This window comes from Macrotis lagotis, chromosome 1 (genome assembly GCF_037893015.1).
Source record: "Macrotis lagotis isolate mMagLag1 chromosome 1, bilby.v1.9.chrom.fasta, whole genome shotgun sequence".
In the NCBI taxonomy this organism is placed as follows: domain Eukaryota; kingdom Metazoa; phylum Chordata; class Mammalia; order Peramelemorphia; family Peramelidae; genus Macrotis; species Macrotis lagotis.
In genome coordinates, this window is record NC_133658.1 from 219,743,577 (window position 1) to 219,755,868 (window position 12,292).

General features: G+C 36.4%; 1 protein-coding gene across 4 annotated transcripts in view; it reads right to left on the minus strand.

Annotated features, from left to right (window-relative positions):
- Nucleotides 1-1,790: 1,790 nt before the first annotated feature.
- CAPN14 (calpain 14) overlaps nucleotides 1,791-12,292 on the minus strand; it is a 58,413-nt gene continuing 47,911 nt past the window's right edge. The window contains exons 18-21 of one of the 4 annotated variants that reach the window (XR_012473420.1): nucleotides 11,085-11,163; nucleotides 7,540-7,656; nucleotides 5,365-5,529; nucleotides 1,791-2,597 (exon numbers count right to left, since the gene is read on the minus strand). Coding sequence is in view for 2 of the 4 variants with exons in the window: in XM_074209660.1 (XP_074065761.1) it covers nucleotides 7,493-7,656; nucleotides 11,085-11,163 (243 nt within the window). In the remaining 2 variants the exon portion in view is untranslated. Of the gene's footprint in view, nucleotides 5,530-7,291; nucleotides 7,657-11,084; nucleotides 11,164-12,292 lie in introns of those variants that run through there. The other 3 variants (XR_012473419.1, XM_074209661.1, XM_074209660.1) reach the window with 3 other exon arrangements.

Sequence of the window (12,292 nt, forward strand, 5' to 3'; positions counted from 1 at the left end):
AGTCCTCCATTCATTGTACCATTTAGCTAACGTACACATAAGCACTCACAAATATTTACACACATATGTACATGTTAGAATCCTAGCTTTTACTTTATGAATATATGATATATATTACTATAATATCAAGATAAGTTTATAACTGTTACATAAGTACCAACTATACTCAAAGAATGAGAAATAAAAAGCATTTATTTCTCTGAAATTGTGCAGGAATTATGAATGGAAAATAGAATAGAAAAATGACAGTTTCTACTCTTGAGGAGGTTTTATTCTAGGAGCTGAGGATTCAACATGCACACAAATAATTGTATACAATGTGTACACAAATATCAAGTAGATGTTATCCTTATCAAGGAAAGTATTGGCAAAATATCATAGGAAAATTTGAGGAGGAAGAGAGCACTCTTAGTTAAGGTGTCAGGAAAGGTTTCTTGAAGGAGGTAACTCCAAGCTGAGCCTTAGAAAAAAGGGATTCTGAAATTGAGGAGAAGCAGGAAGGGGAAAATATTTCAGGTACTCACAAAAAAAATTGTGAAGGTTAAGATAAAATATGTTGTTTGGAAAACAACTTGTAATTTAATTTAATTTGACAAGAGTATTTGAAGGTAAGTAATGTGAAATAAGGTTGGAAAGGTTGTTGGAATCAGATAATGGAGGTTTTTTTTAAAGGTACTGAAGGTTTTTGTATAAGGTTGTGAAATGGTCCGAAGACCTATGTCCAACAAAGAAATGATAATTCTTTTTTGTTTGCAAGGCAACGGGGGTTGAGTGACTTGTCCAAGGTCACACAGCAAGGTAATTATTAAGTGTCTGAGGCCAAATTTGAACTCAGGTCCTTCCTGACTTCAGGGCCGGTGCCCTATACACTGCACCACCTAGCCCCTCAAAGAGAAATGATAATTCTAACTCAATATCAAAAGGGCAGCTCTGAGTAGCTTTTCCAGTTAAATATCCCTTGGAACCAAAAGTTTACAAGATACCTGGCCAAGCTTCAGAGTGCCATCTGTGATTTAGAAGTAAATCAACTTCTGCCTTGGGATTTTAAGCATGTCCCTGACACTTCTTCAAGAAAGCAGAAAAGATATTTAACTCTCAAAGAAAAGTGATAAAATGAGCTCTTGTAGTCAAACATTGTTGCAAAACCTCAACTGGACCATTTAACTTCCTTCTGAAAACTCATTCTCAGGTATGTCAGTCTGCATTTGTTGTCTCTAGATGTCTGCAAGGTAACTAGTTAGTTTGTTGTGTTACATAGCAACTTATGACCTAATAGAAAACATTGGGAAGAACAAATGGGCTTCATGAGAAACTTCGTTTTTTCAAAAAGACTGACAAGGTCTAGAAAGTATATTTTGTAAGTAACATTATTAGTTAAAATAATGGTCAAGTTTATTTTCAGAATCTATTCAAATAGCAATATAAGCTTTACAAAGCATTTTGTACACATTAGCTTATTTGAATCTAAAGTGAACCTATACTACAGGTTTATTATTATATTATTAATTATATAACATTTCATTACTAATAGTTAAATTAAAATGAGGAAACTGAGGCTCAGAAAAGCTAAGTGATTTGCCAGCAATCTCACAATTATTATGTGATAGAGATAATTTCAACTCATTTCTCTCTAGCTTCAAACTAGGGGGTCTTTCCACCCTTTCTTCCCTTTATTTCTACTCCAAAGGTGAGATCTTATACAGATTTCTTCTGAGCACAAAAGTAAGTGTATTGAGATGTTGAACTGAAATCAAAAGTGGTAAATAAGTCAACCCACATTAATGACCTACTCTAAGGGCATGCAGCATACCAGAATTCTCCATTTGACTTAATGAGCATTTATTAAGAACCTATTATATGATAGTCACTATAAAAGGTAATGAAGTTACAAAGATAAAAAATGCAATAATCCTTGCTTTCACAAAGCTCACATTTGACTCGTGAGAACAATATATTTATAAAATATTACAAAGTAAATAGAAAACAATTTTAAGAGTAGAGTATCCACTAAGAGTAGAATTAGGAAAAGTCTATAACTGAACAAATCAAAGGGGGCCAGGTGTTCCAAGCAGCAGAGATTAGTTAGATCATTTCAAGCAAGGAGGACAACCTACACAAAAGCAGGATATGAGAAGGTGAAGGATAGATTGGTTTGGTTAGAATGAAGAGTTGGGGATGGGAGGTATGATGAGCCTGGAAGCATGGATCATGTAGGGTTTGCACCCTTGCACCATGCAAGCACCATAGAGCGCATCCATCCTGAAATAAGTCCAACAATGACTGTTATACAAGGTGTCAACCTGGCTAAGTGCAAAGAGATTTGTGATCAGATAGACCATTAGGTAATCATGTTTTCAGCAAAAGCAGCTCATGGAGCATGGAAGGGCTATGATCTGCAAGTAGCCACACTGGCTGACAAAATCTTAGACATTTCCAAATGTCAGATAAGTTAAATGTAGGTTCTGCTACATTTGTAGAACATCTGTAGAATATCTATAGATAAGTATATCTAAGAATATCTGTAGACTCCATGGCATAGATAAGTACAGTCAGACTGGACTCCAGATTCCTCAGCAATATAGAGTCATCATCAACCACTGGAAAATAATAGAAAATGTAAAGGTTATGATTTAGAAGAACAGTGGTTACTCATACATTTCCTACATACAACATGGTGCAACACTGCCTCAGTGATGCAAGGGATCCTCTAAGAGCACTGAATTTGGAGATGGAGGATTTCAGGTCAGATCCTGGTTCTGCTACTTATGACCTGGATGACATTGGGTAAATCAATTAACTTCTCTGGGACTGCGGCTATATGATGAAGGACTCATATTGTGTAGTGGTGTCCTTCCCTTGCCTCAGAGATTCATCAAACCTTAGGGTCATCAGTCTAGAGCTATAAAGAACCTGAGAATTTCTCAAGTCCAATCATCTCCCCATTTTACATTTGTAGGAAATTAAGGCTCATGGAGATTAAGTAAATACAAAGTCACACAGATAGTCTTTTGACTCTTAAGTGAATAGGTTTTCCACTCACACTATCTCCCAGTTATTTCTTTGTGAATAATTTAATTGCCTAAAGGCACAGAAAGCCATCCAGTTTAATTAAATGTAACAGTTCTGGTAATTGCCCTTCTTCTTCCCTTAAGGAGGGAATACTGCCTCAGGAAATGCCCCTGCAGTGTCAATGAACCTAGTCTTTGGGAGTGGGGGGACTTTGCTGCTTTCTGCTGCTTCAGCACTGAACCAACCAGTTACTCTTAGTTTTGGCACTGTGGTTTTTTTCTGAGTATCTTCATATTAGTCCCATAAGAAGTCTCACATGATACTAAAGATAAATCAACCCAAAATAACGTCAACCCACATGGTACCTATGAATAATGGCAACTAAGATATAGGTTGATTTTGCACTTCATTCACAATGTAATTTTTTTCATTAATTCAATTTGATATACAGACTAAGGCAGAAATCAAAGACTGTACATCAAAATTATTTGGTTATGGGATGCATTCAGTTGATTGGTTTACATATATGAATTATGATTCCTTTATGACAGGAATAGAAAAGAGCAATATCCAAGAAATGCATTTCCCTCATCCTCGTGAAATATGGTTGTATTTATTCTTGTTACTATTAATAATGAAACAATAATAGGACCAAAGTAATATTCAGCATAAAGTGTGCATTTATTTTTGTCCTGCTCTATTATTTCATTTGTAGAGTCAACTTCTGACAGAGACCCCCCCCCCATAAATGAAGAACAAATTTATAGTCTCAGAGAGTTATTTGAAATACCAAGACATGAAGTGAGGTATCCAGAAGCAAATTATCAGCATCTATCAGAGACAAAACTTTAATTCAGTTCTTCCTAAGTTGGGGCTATCTAAAGCTGAGACTATCTAGCCACTAAGCTACCCTGTCTGATTCTGTTTCTCTTAGCAGGTAAGTAGTTTCTGTCTGCCTAATCTCCAGAACCCTGCATTTCTCTTCCTACCTATATAAGATATGAATGGAAAAATGAAGATGGAAAATAGGAAGAGGTACTAAGAACTATAGGGATGAGAACAGGAAATGAAGGACTAATGATAAATAAATTCAGCAACTGTCCCAGACCATTATAGTCTTTAGTAGTTATAAAACGTTCAGAAATTGGAGAAGCTTGGACACTGGGACAAAAGTCTAGTCCTTTCAACTCTCTAAGTCAGTCTTCATGTGACAGGTGGGAAGAGAAATCCCAGCATTTAGTTTGAGAAGGTTTTGTTGCTTCCTTATTTAAAAACAAGCAAAAAACTAAACTAATGCTAAATTATTTAAAGGGAAAAAATTCAGGTGCTAACATTACATACATTCCTCCATATTGTGGTGTTTCATGAAGTCTTCCTGGCCTTATTAAATCATTATAATTAAAACCATGGTGAACCTCACTATGCAGTATAGTCTTTGAACATCCCAGGCAATGAGAACAACATCTCTATGGGGAAGGACTAAGGCAATACCCCTAGAAATGAGGTGTATTTTCTCTTTTTTAAATAGGTTCAAGGGTTGATGGGAAGGTGTAGAGTTAGCATTGGATATTAGTCATCAAGTTTTCCTAATTCAAAATTAAGGGTACAAGAAGATACTTTTCCCCATAGCAACCTGAGCCTAAACTAATGTTTATCTAGGTGAGTGGGAGTAGATTAATTAAGAAAAATTAAGAAATATCTTACCTCAGATTTCAAAAGATATATTCCTTTGTGATCATGAGTCAAGTTTTTAAAGACTTCTGTGCAAAAGCAAAAACAAGGAGGCTCAATAATCTTAGAACTCTTGATACTAAAATTTGCTTTGGAAAGCTAGTATTAGAGATCAGGTACACTTTGATTAATCATTCTATCTCCTTCTACCATTATTTTCTTTCACTTTTCTTTCCCTTAACTTGTAGAAGGATGTTCCTTCCAGGATGTGATGGAAAGAAGAAAACTCTCCATCTTCTTTCCATGATCTATGAGGTCCCTTGTCTCTTACCACCATACCTGGGAAAATATCCCAATTATCCCTGCCAGTTCTGTTTCAGTCCACATGGATGGATTGATGGATGGATGGATGGATAGATTAATGAATGAAATGAAAAAGCACATATAAAGAGCTTTCTATTTTGCAAGCATTGTGATAAGTATTAGGGATACAAATGTGAAAGTAATACAACCCCTACCTTTAAGGAATTTACATTCTAAAATAGGGGAAACATATAAAAGAATGTTGGTGAGGAATGGAGATGTTGGCTTGGGAAACCACAAGGAGGATGACTGGAACCATGAGGTAATTGATTATCACATGTTTTCTAGTATCAATGGGAACACTGATTTAATTACTCTTACCAATGTCAGGAGAGTTGATCTTGACATTGGCCCATGTTCCCTTTTGGAGTTCCATCTTTTTTTTTGAGAGTTACAAGCACAGATGTAGTGCATTCGATTATAAGCTGCTTGAGTGTAGGTATTGTCCTTGACTTCTTTTTGTATCCCCCATTATTTAACACGGGTCTGAAATAAAATAGGTGCTTAATAAATCTTGATTGATTGATTGCTCTTGCATAGTGGTAAAAAGAAAAATAAAGAATGTTCATTAGGATAAAAAAAAGAATGTGATTGGAAAAAAAGTTAAACTTTAAATAGCTCTGTTAATTACTTGAGTCTCAAACTTCAAAGGGAAATAATGCAAATATATGAGAAGAAAAGACTTTCCCCAATTAGTAACTAGTCAAGAAATATAAACAAGGAGTTCACAGAAGAAAAAAATTCTGAAATATTAATAACCTGTTAAAGATTGTTTCAAATAGCCACTGAAGGAAATGCAAATCAGACATCTCTGGGGTTTCATCTCACTCTTATTAAACTTGAAAAGAAGATAATAGATGGAAATAGTAAATTCTTTATGATTCCATTTGGGATTTTGTTGCAGAGATACTGGAATGATTTGCCATGTTTTTCCTCAGCCCATTTTACAGATATAGAAATTGAGACAAACAGACTTGAGTAGCCTGTCCAGCTTATATGGCGAGATTTGAACTCATGAAGATGAGTCTTCCTGATTCCAATACCAGTGTTCTATGCATTGAGCTACCTCATGGCATGTAGGTGGCACAATGGATAAAGCACTGGCCTTGGAGTCAGGAAGACTGGAGTTCGAATGGGGCCTCAGACATTTAATCCTGACTAGCTGTGTGACCTTGGGCAAGTTTCTTAACCCTGATTGCCTCACATTCAAGGCCATCTCCAGTCATCCTGACTCATATTTAGTCACTGGATCCAGATAACTCTGGAGAAGAAAGTTAGGTTGGTGACTTCACACAGTATCTCCTCACTCAAATACAACTCATGTGTTTGTCATGGCATCACCTTCCTGACCACCTCTCTTCTTTGAGAACAAAGGACAAACATCATCAAGCACAGAAAAATCATAGTTCCCATTAAGATATCTCTTGAGGAATATGAAATGTTCTACTCAAAGCATAAATGTGCATGAGGAGCTAAAATGTCAGTGAAAGCTAGTTGTTAATACTGTTCATTCCCAGGAACTGAGAAAGATCCTTTGACTATTCTTATAGAGTTCTTTAATCCTCCTCCAAAGGATTCTCAACATTTTTTGTGTCATTGACTTCTTTGATAATCTGGGGAAATCCATGGATGCCCCAGAATAATTTTGAGTGCATAAAATAAAAGACATATTTTAAAGGAAACTAATTATATTAAAATATAATTATCAATATCTTTTTTAAAAAAGTACAAAAGAATCCAAGATTATGAGTCCCTGTTTTATACCACCTTAAATTCATCTACACCTCCCCTTTCATGTACTTTGTTATTATATCAACCTTAGTGTTAAAAACAGAAGTGAAGTCCAACCATAATGTTGACTTCTATAGAACATTTTCAAGTTTGCAAAACTCTATGTATGAATTGTCTCATAATTCTTTAAGGAAGTTATTATTTTTATTCTTCATTTAGTAAATGTCTGAAACCCAATTTGAGCCAAGGTCTTGTTGACAACAGGGTAGCTAGGTGGGACCTGGAATCTGAAAGAATAATTTTCCTAAATTCAAATCTAATTTTAAACACTTACTAGGTATATGACTTTGGAGAAGTCACTTAACCCTGTTTGCCTCAGTTTCCTCCTCTGTTGGAAAAGGAAATGGCAAACCACTTCAATATTTTTGCAAGAAAATCCCAAATGAAGATTCAGACACAATTGAAAATGACTGAACTGACTATACTGACTATAGAATCAGGTCTATCTTCACTAGACTACACTTCTCTACACTACATGGTTCCTGCCCCAATGATCATGTCATTATTCAAATATATACAACCATTCAAGAAATAAGTTGCCATTTGGATATCCTGAGTAAGTACTCCCATTGTTCAAAATTATTCTTTCTATTGTATCTTACATCCTAATGCATCTCACTTACAACAACATAATACTTTGAGCTAGTTATCTAAAGGATCAAAATGAAGCTCCTTTCCCTTCCTTCTCTCCTACTGGTGCCTTACCTTCCATGTTCTCCACGCGAAGCATGAAGTAGACAAAGTTTTCAAAGCCAATCTTCCCTTTGGAGTTGCCATATCGAATTGCCATCAGGTTGCACACCTCATCACTGAGTAAAATTTCTTTTGGAAAGAAACATTGAAAAGCACACTCATGATGATGATGATAGAAATAGCATTTATATAACCCTTTAAGGGTTACATTGTGGTTTAAGGATGTTAACTCCCTTGATCTTGGCAATCACCCTGTGAAGCATGTACTATTATTACCCCATTTTAGAGATGAGAAAATTGAGTGACAAAGAAATTAAGAGATTTATCCAAGGTCACTCATCTAGGGAGTGAGTCAAACTCAGATCCACTTGAAGGTAGTCCTGTCCTCTACCCATGCACTGATGAATTAGTTGCCTCAGATGCTGAGAAACTTGAGTCTATCTATATACCATTTCCTGCCTCCATCCATCAGTGGACAATTATTTATTAAGATCTTGGTCTAGTCTGAAACTGTGCTACTAGAAAGGATATTGGAAATAGAAGGTCAAAAAAAAGTAGAACTCTGATTTCTGAGATCTTGAGCTGTATGGTGATTTATTTCAACTCTCTCATTTTACAGCTGAGTAAACTGATACCAGAGAGATTAAAGTGGATCACTCAGGATCACATAAATGATCAATACCAGAACCAGCATTTGAATTCAGGGCTTATAATTCTAAAGTCAGCACTCTCATTACCAAGAAGCAGCAATATGGCTCAATGGATAGAGCATTGGGTCAGTAATCAGGGAGACCTGAGTTCAAATCTGATCTCAAGTACTTACTAGCTGTGTCACCTTGAGTAAAGTCAATTAACCTCTGTTTGTCTTAATCCCCTAGAGAAGGAAATAGCAAACCACTCCAGTATCCTTGTCAAGAAAACCCCATGAACAGTCCATAGAGTCACGAAGAATCAGAAACAAGTGAATAACAAGTCTCATTCCCTTTCCAGACTCATTTCATATTGTTCCCTTTTTAAACATTCCCATTTCCCAACATTCTATTGGGGGACCTAATAGATGCACTGAAAAATGCAAAATACACACAAAGTAAATGTAAAATAGTTTCAGGTATGGTATACAAGGCCCTGGTTGTTATTGGAACTAGAAAGGATCTCATACAGGAGATGGTTCTTGACTCAGTGTTGGAAGAAAGTCTGGATTCTAAGAAAAGCTGAAGTTAAATATTTTGACCATTTAATGAGAAGACTGGACTCATGGGAAAAGACCCTGATTTTGGGAAAGAATAAGGCAAAAGGAAAAGGGGATGGTAGAAGATGAGAAGGATGGGTAGTGCCATGGAAGCTCTGAACATGAGCTTGGAAAGACTTTGGGAGTTAATGGAGGATAGAAGGGCCTGGTGTGGTACAGCCCATGGGGTCACAAAATGACTGAATGACTAAACAAAAACAACAGCAGCAGGGGTTCAGGTGAAGTAAAGAGAGTATTCCACACATGGAAATGGAAGAATCTGTGCAAGGAATTGGAAGAAAGCAAACACTGATACATCCCCTACAGAGTACCAGGCTCTACATGAATTCTTTACAAGTATTATTTCATTTTACCCTCACAATAACCCTAGGAGGCAGGCGTTGTCATGACCCCCATTTTACTGAGGTAAACAGAGGTTATGACTTCCCAAAGTGTCTGACACTGCATGTGAACTCAGGTTTTTCCTCTGTCCATTGCACCACCTAGCAAGTAGAACATCAAATAAGCCAGTGTAGTTACTAGAACCCAGAGTATGGGAAGGGGAGTAGAGGGTGATAATCCTGGAACTGGTGGGTAGAATCACTTCAAAAGGGCTTGAAAAACCAATCAGAGGACTTTGTACCAGCATAAAGTAAGAACTCTATAAATGTTAGCTATCATCATTACTTTGAATTATTATTTTTTATTATAGAAGCCATAGGGAGCCACTAGAACTTTCAGACTAAGGCTCTCAGGAGATGTCTGGCAGCTGTGTGAAGGATCGGAAAGGCAAGAGACTTGAGACAATAAGACCAATTAGGAAACAATAGCAATCATATTCCCATTGAGTAGTAATAAAATAATGAACTAGGAAGTTTTAGTAAAAATAGGAAAAAGAATGAGATGGAAGATATTGTGTGGGCGGAATCAACAACACTTAAATTATATAGGAGTGGGAAGGATCAAGAATGGCTCCAAGATTTGCATTTGGTTGCCTGGAAGAATAATGATTCACTAACTAAAAATGGGGAAATTAGGATGAAGGTGTAGGTAGGGGTGAGAAATGAGTTATGCTTTAGACAAATTGAGTTTGAGATGCCTGAGGAATATCCAGTTGGATTCTGGATTGAAGCTGGAATGGAATCCAAGAGAGAGACTAGGACTCGATAGATCTAGGAGGCATATACATATAGAAAATAATTAAATCTGTATGAATTGTTGAGATCACTGAAATGCAGAGAGGAAAAGAGTCCATGACAGGGTCTAAATCACATCTCACCCATACTCTTACAACTTTCATGGTGTCTTTCTTCCTTATAGTCTCTCCCTCTTTCTAATCTCTCCTGCATACAAGATATCAAATTAATGTTACTAAAGCACAGTTTTTAACACATCACTCCACTGTCAGGGGCTCTTTATTGTCTCTAGAGTAAAATTTTTAATAAATTGCTTCTGATTCTTTATGGTCCCATTTGGGGGTTTTCTTGGCAGAGATATTGGAGAATTTTGCTATTTCCTTCTCATTTTTATAGATGAGGAGCTGAAGTAAACAGGGTTAAGTGACTTGCCCAGAGTCACACTGCTAACAAGTATATGAGGATGTATTTGAACTCAGGAACATGAATCTTTCTACTCTAGACCTAGAGCTCTATTCACTGCTTCACCTAATGTAGAATAAAGGAAAGGCTATAGTCATCCAGAATCTCAGTCCTACAAAACTTCCTAGTTTCATTTAGATACTCTCTTCATTTCAGCCAAATTCTATGAGAACCCAGCACTCTACCCCTCATTTCTGTGTCTTCACAGAGCCTACACCCCATGTCTGAGATAGACTCTTTCCTCAGGTTTATCTCAGTGCTTATCTTCCTCTGAGACATATGTCAGGCACAACTTCTTATAAGATACCCTTCCTGGTCCTCCAAAGTTGTTGATACTCAAATGATCTTTTATTTATTTAACTTGATCCATTATACCCCTCATCCCAAGCTGCTAATTGATGGCAAGGAGACTAATAGGTTACCTTATATACCTTATATTTAATAGGTTCTTAATAAATATTTCTTGTTTCAAATCTTTCCCTAATAAGTTTCTTGCTCTAGGTTTAACAGAACCAATAGGAAAAACAACATTTTATTTTATGTGCTGAATTCTGGTAGCAGGAATCTTTCTTACTGAATATATCTGCTTTTCCTGAGTCCTCTGGATTTATGGAACAGTCTTGACAATAAGAGCATTGCATCTATTGGTCTACAAACTGCTCCTGCTGAACCTTTCTTGGATGCTGTGAAATTGATGACATCTAAAAAAAATGAACCAAACTAGGACTCACCAGCTTCCTGAGCAGCTACCCGCAGTTGCCCTGATTCCAGGAACCCTGACTTGTCCTTGTCTTGTTTGTGGAAAACTTCCTGTGAAGAACAAAAACCAAAGTAGGATCATTAGACCTCAGGGTTGGAAGGAGTCCTGGAAGTCCCCTAGTCTAACTTCCCAGCCCAAGCAGAAATTTCTTCTATGGCCCCACGGAGAGATGTTTATCAATGCTTCAACGTTCTCTTTTTTGACCAATGAGATACAGGGGAAAGAATGCTGAATTTGGGGTTAAAGGACCTGAGTTTAAGTCTTGACACTGCCAGTTAAGGTTCATGTGATTTCCTCATCTATGAAATAAAATTAAACTTGATATTCTTTATGAATTTTTTCCATTCTAAGTCTTCATCAGTATGTCATGGCCGATTCATCTAGAGACTACATTCATTATGAAAAACTTTTTCTTAGGGAGACTAGAAATCTGCTTCCTGGTTTCCCCTCTATTAGCCTCATTTCCTCCTCTAGAGCCATACTGAAAAAATCTACTTCCACTTACCCCTTCATTTATTTAAAGACAGTTATTATTTTCCTCTATAGTATTCTTTAGGGTAAATAGCCCCAATTCTTTCATCAAATCCTCATAGAACATAGTTTCTGGTCCTTTAACTTGATCTTTTTTTATTAATAACTTTTGTTTTCATATCATCTTAATTTCCAAATATATCCCAAACTTCTCTCCTCTCAGGCAGTTATACATTTTAATAAAAAAAAAGAAAGGAGGAAAAAACAGTTCTCAAAAATACAACAACCAAATAAAATAGTATATGCAGTGATCCACACCCATAGTTCCCCATGTCTACAAAGAAGGGAAGGAGCTGATTTTCCTATCTCATTTTCAGGGCCAGGTTTGATCTGTACAATTGTATGGCATTCAGTTTCATCTCATTGCTGTTGTTCTTTCCACATTTCTGTAGCTTTTACACATATTGCTTTCCTAATTCTGCTTACTTTACTTTGCTGATCAGTTCCTATAAGTCTTGCCATTTTTTTTCTGTATTCTTCATATTCTGTGAAACTTAATATACTGTGAAACACAGTACTTTATTATCCATGTACCACTATTTGTTTAGCCATTCTTCAAATGAGGGGCTTCCACTTTGCTTTTTATTCTTTTTTTTTTAGGTTTTTTGCTAGGCAAATGGGGTTAAGTGGCTTGCCCAAGGCTACACA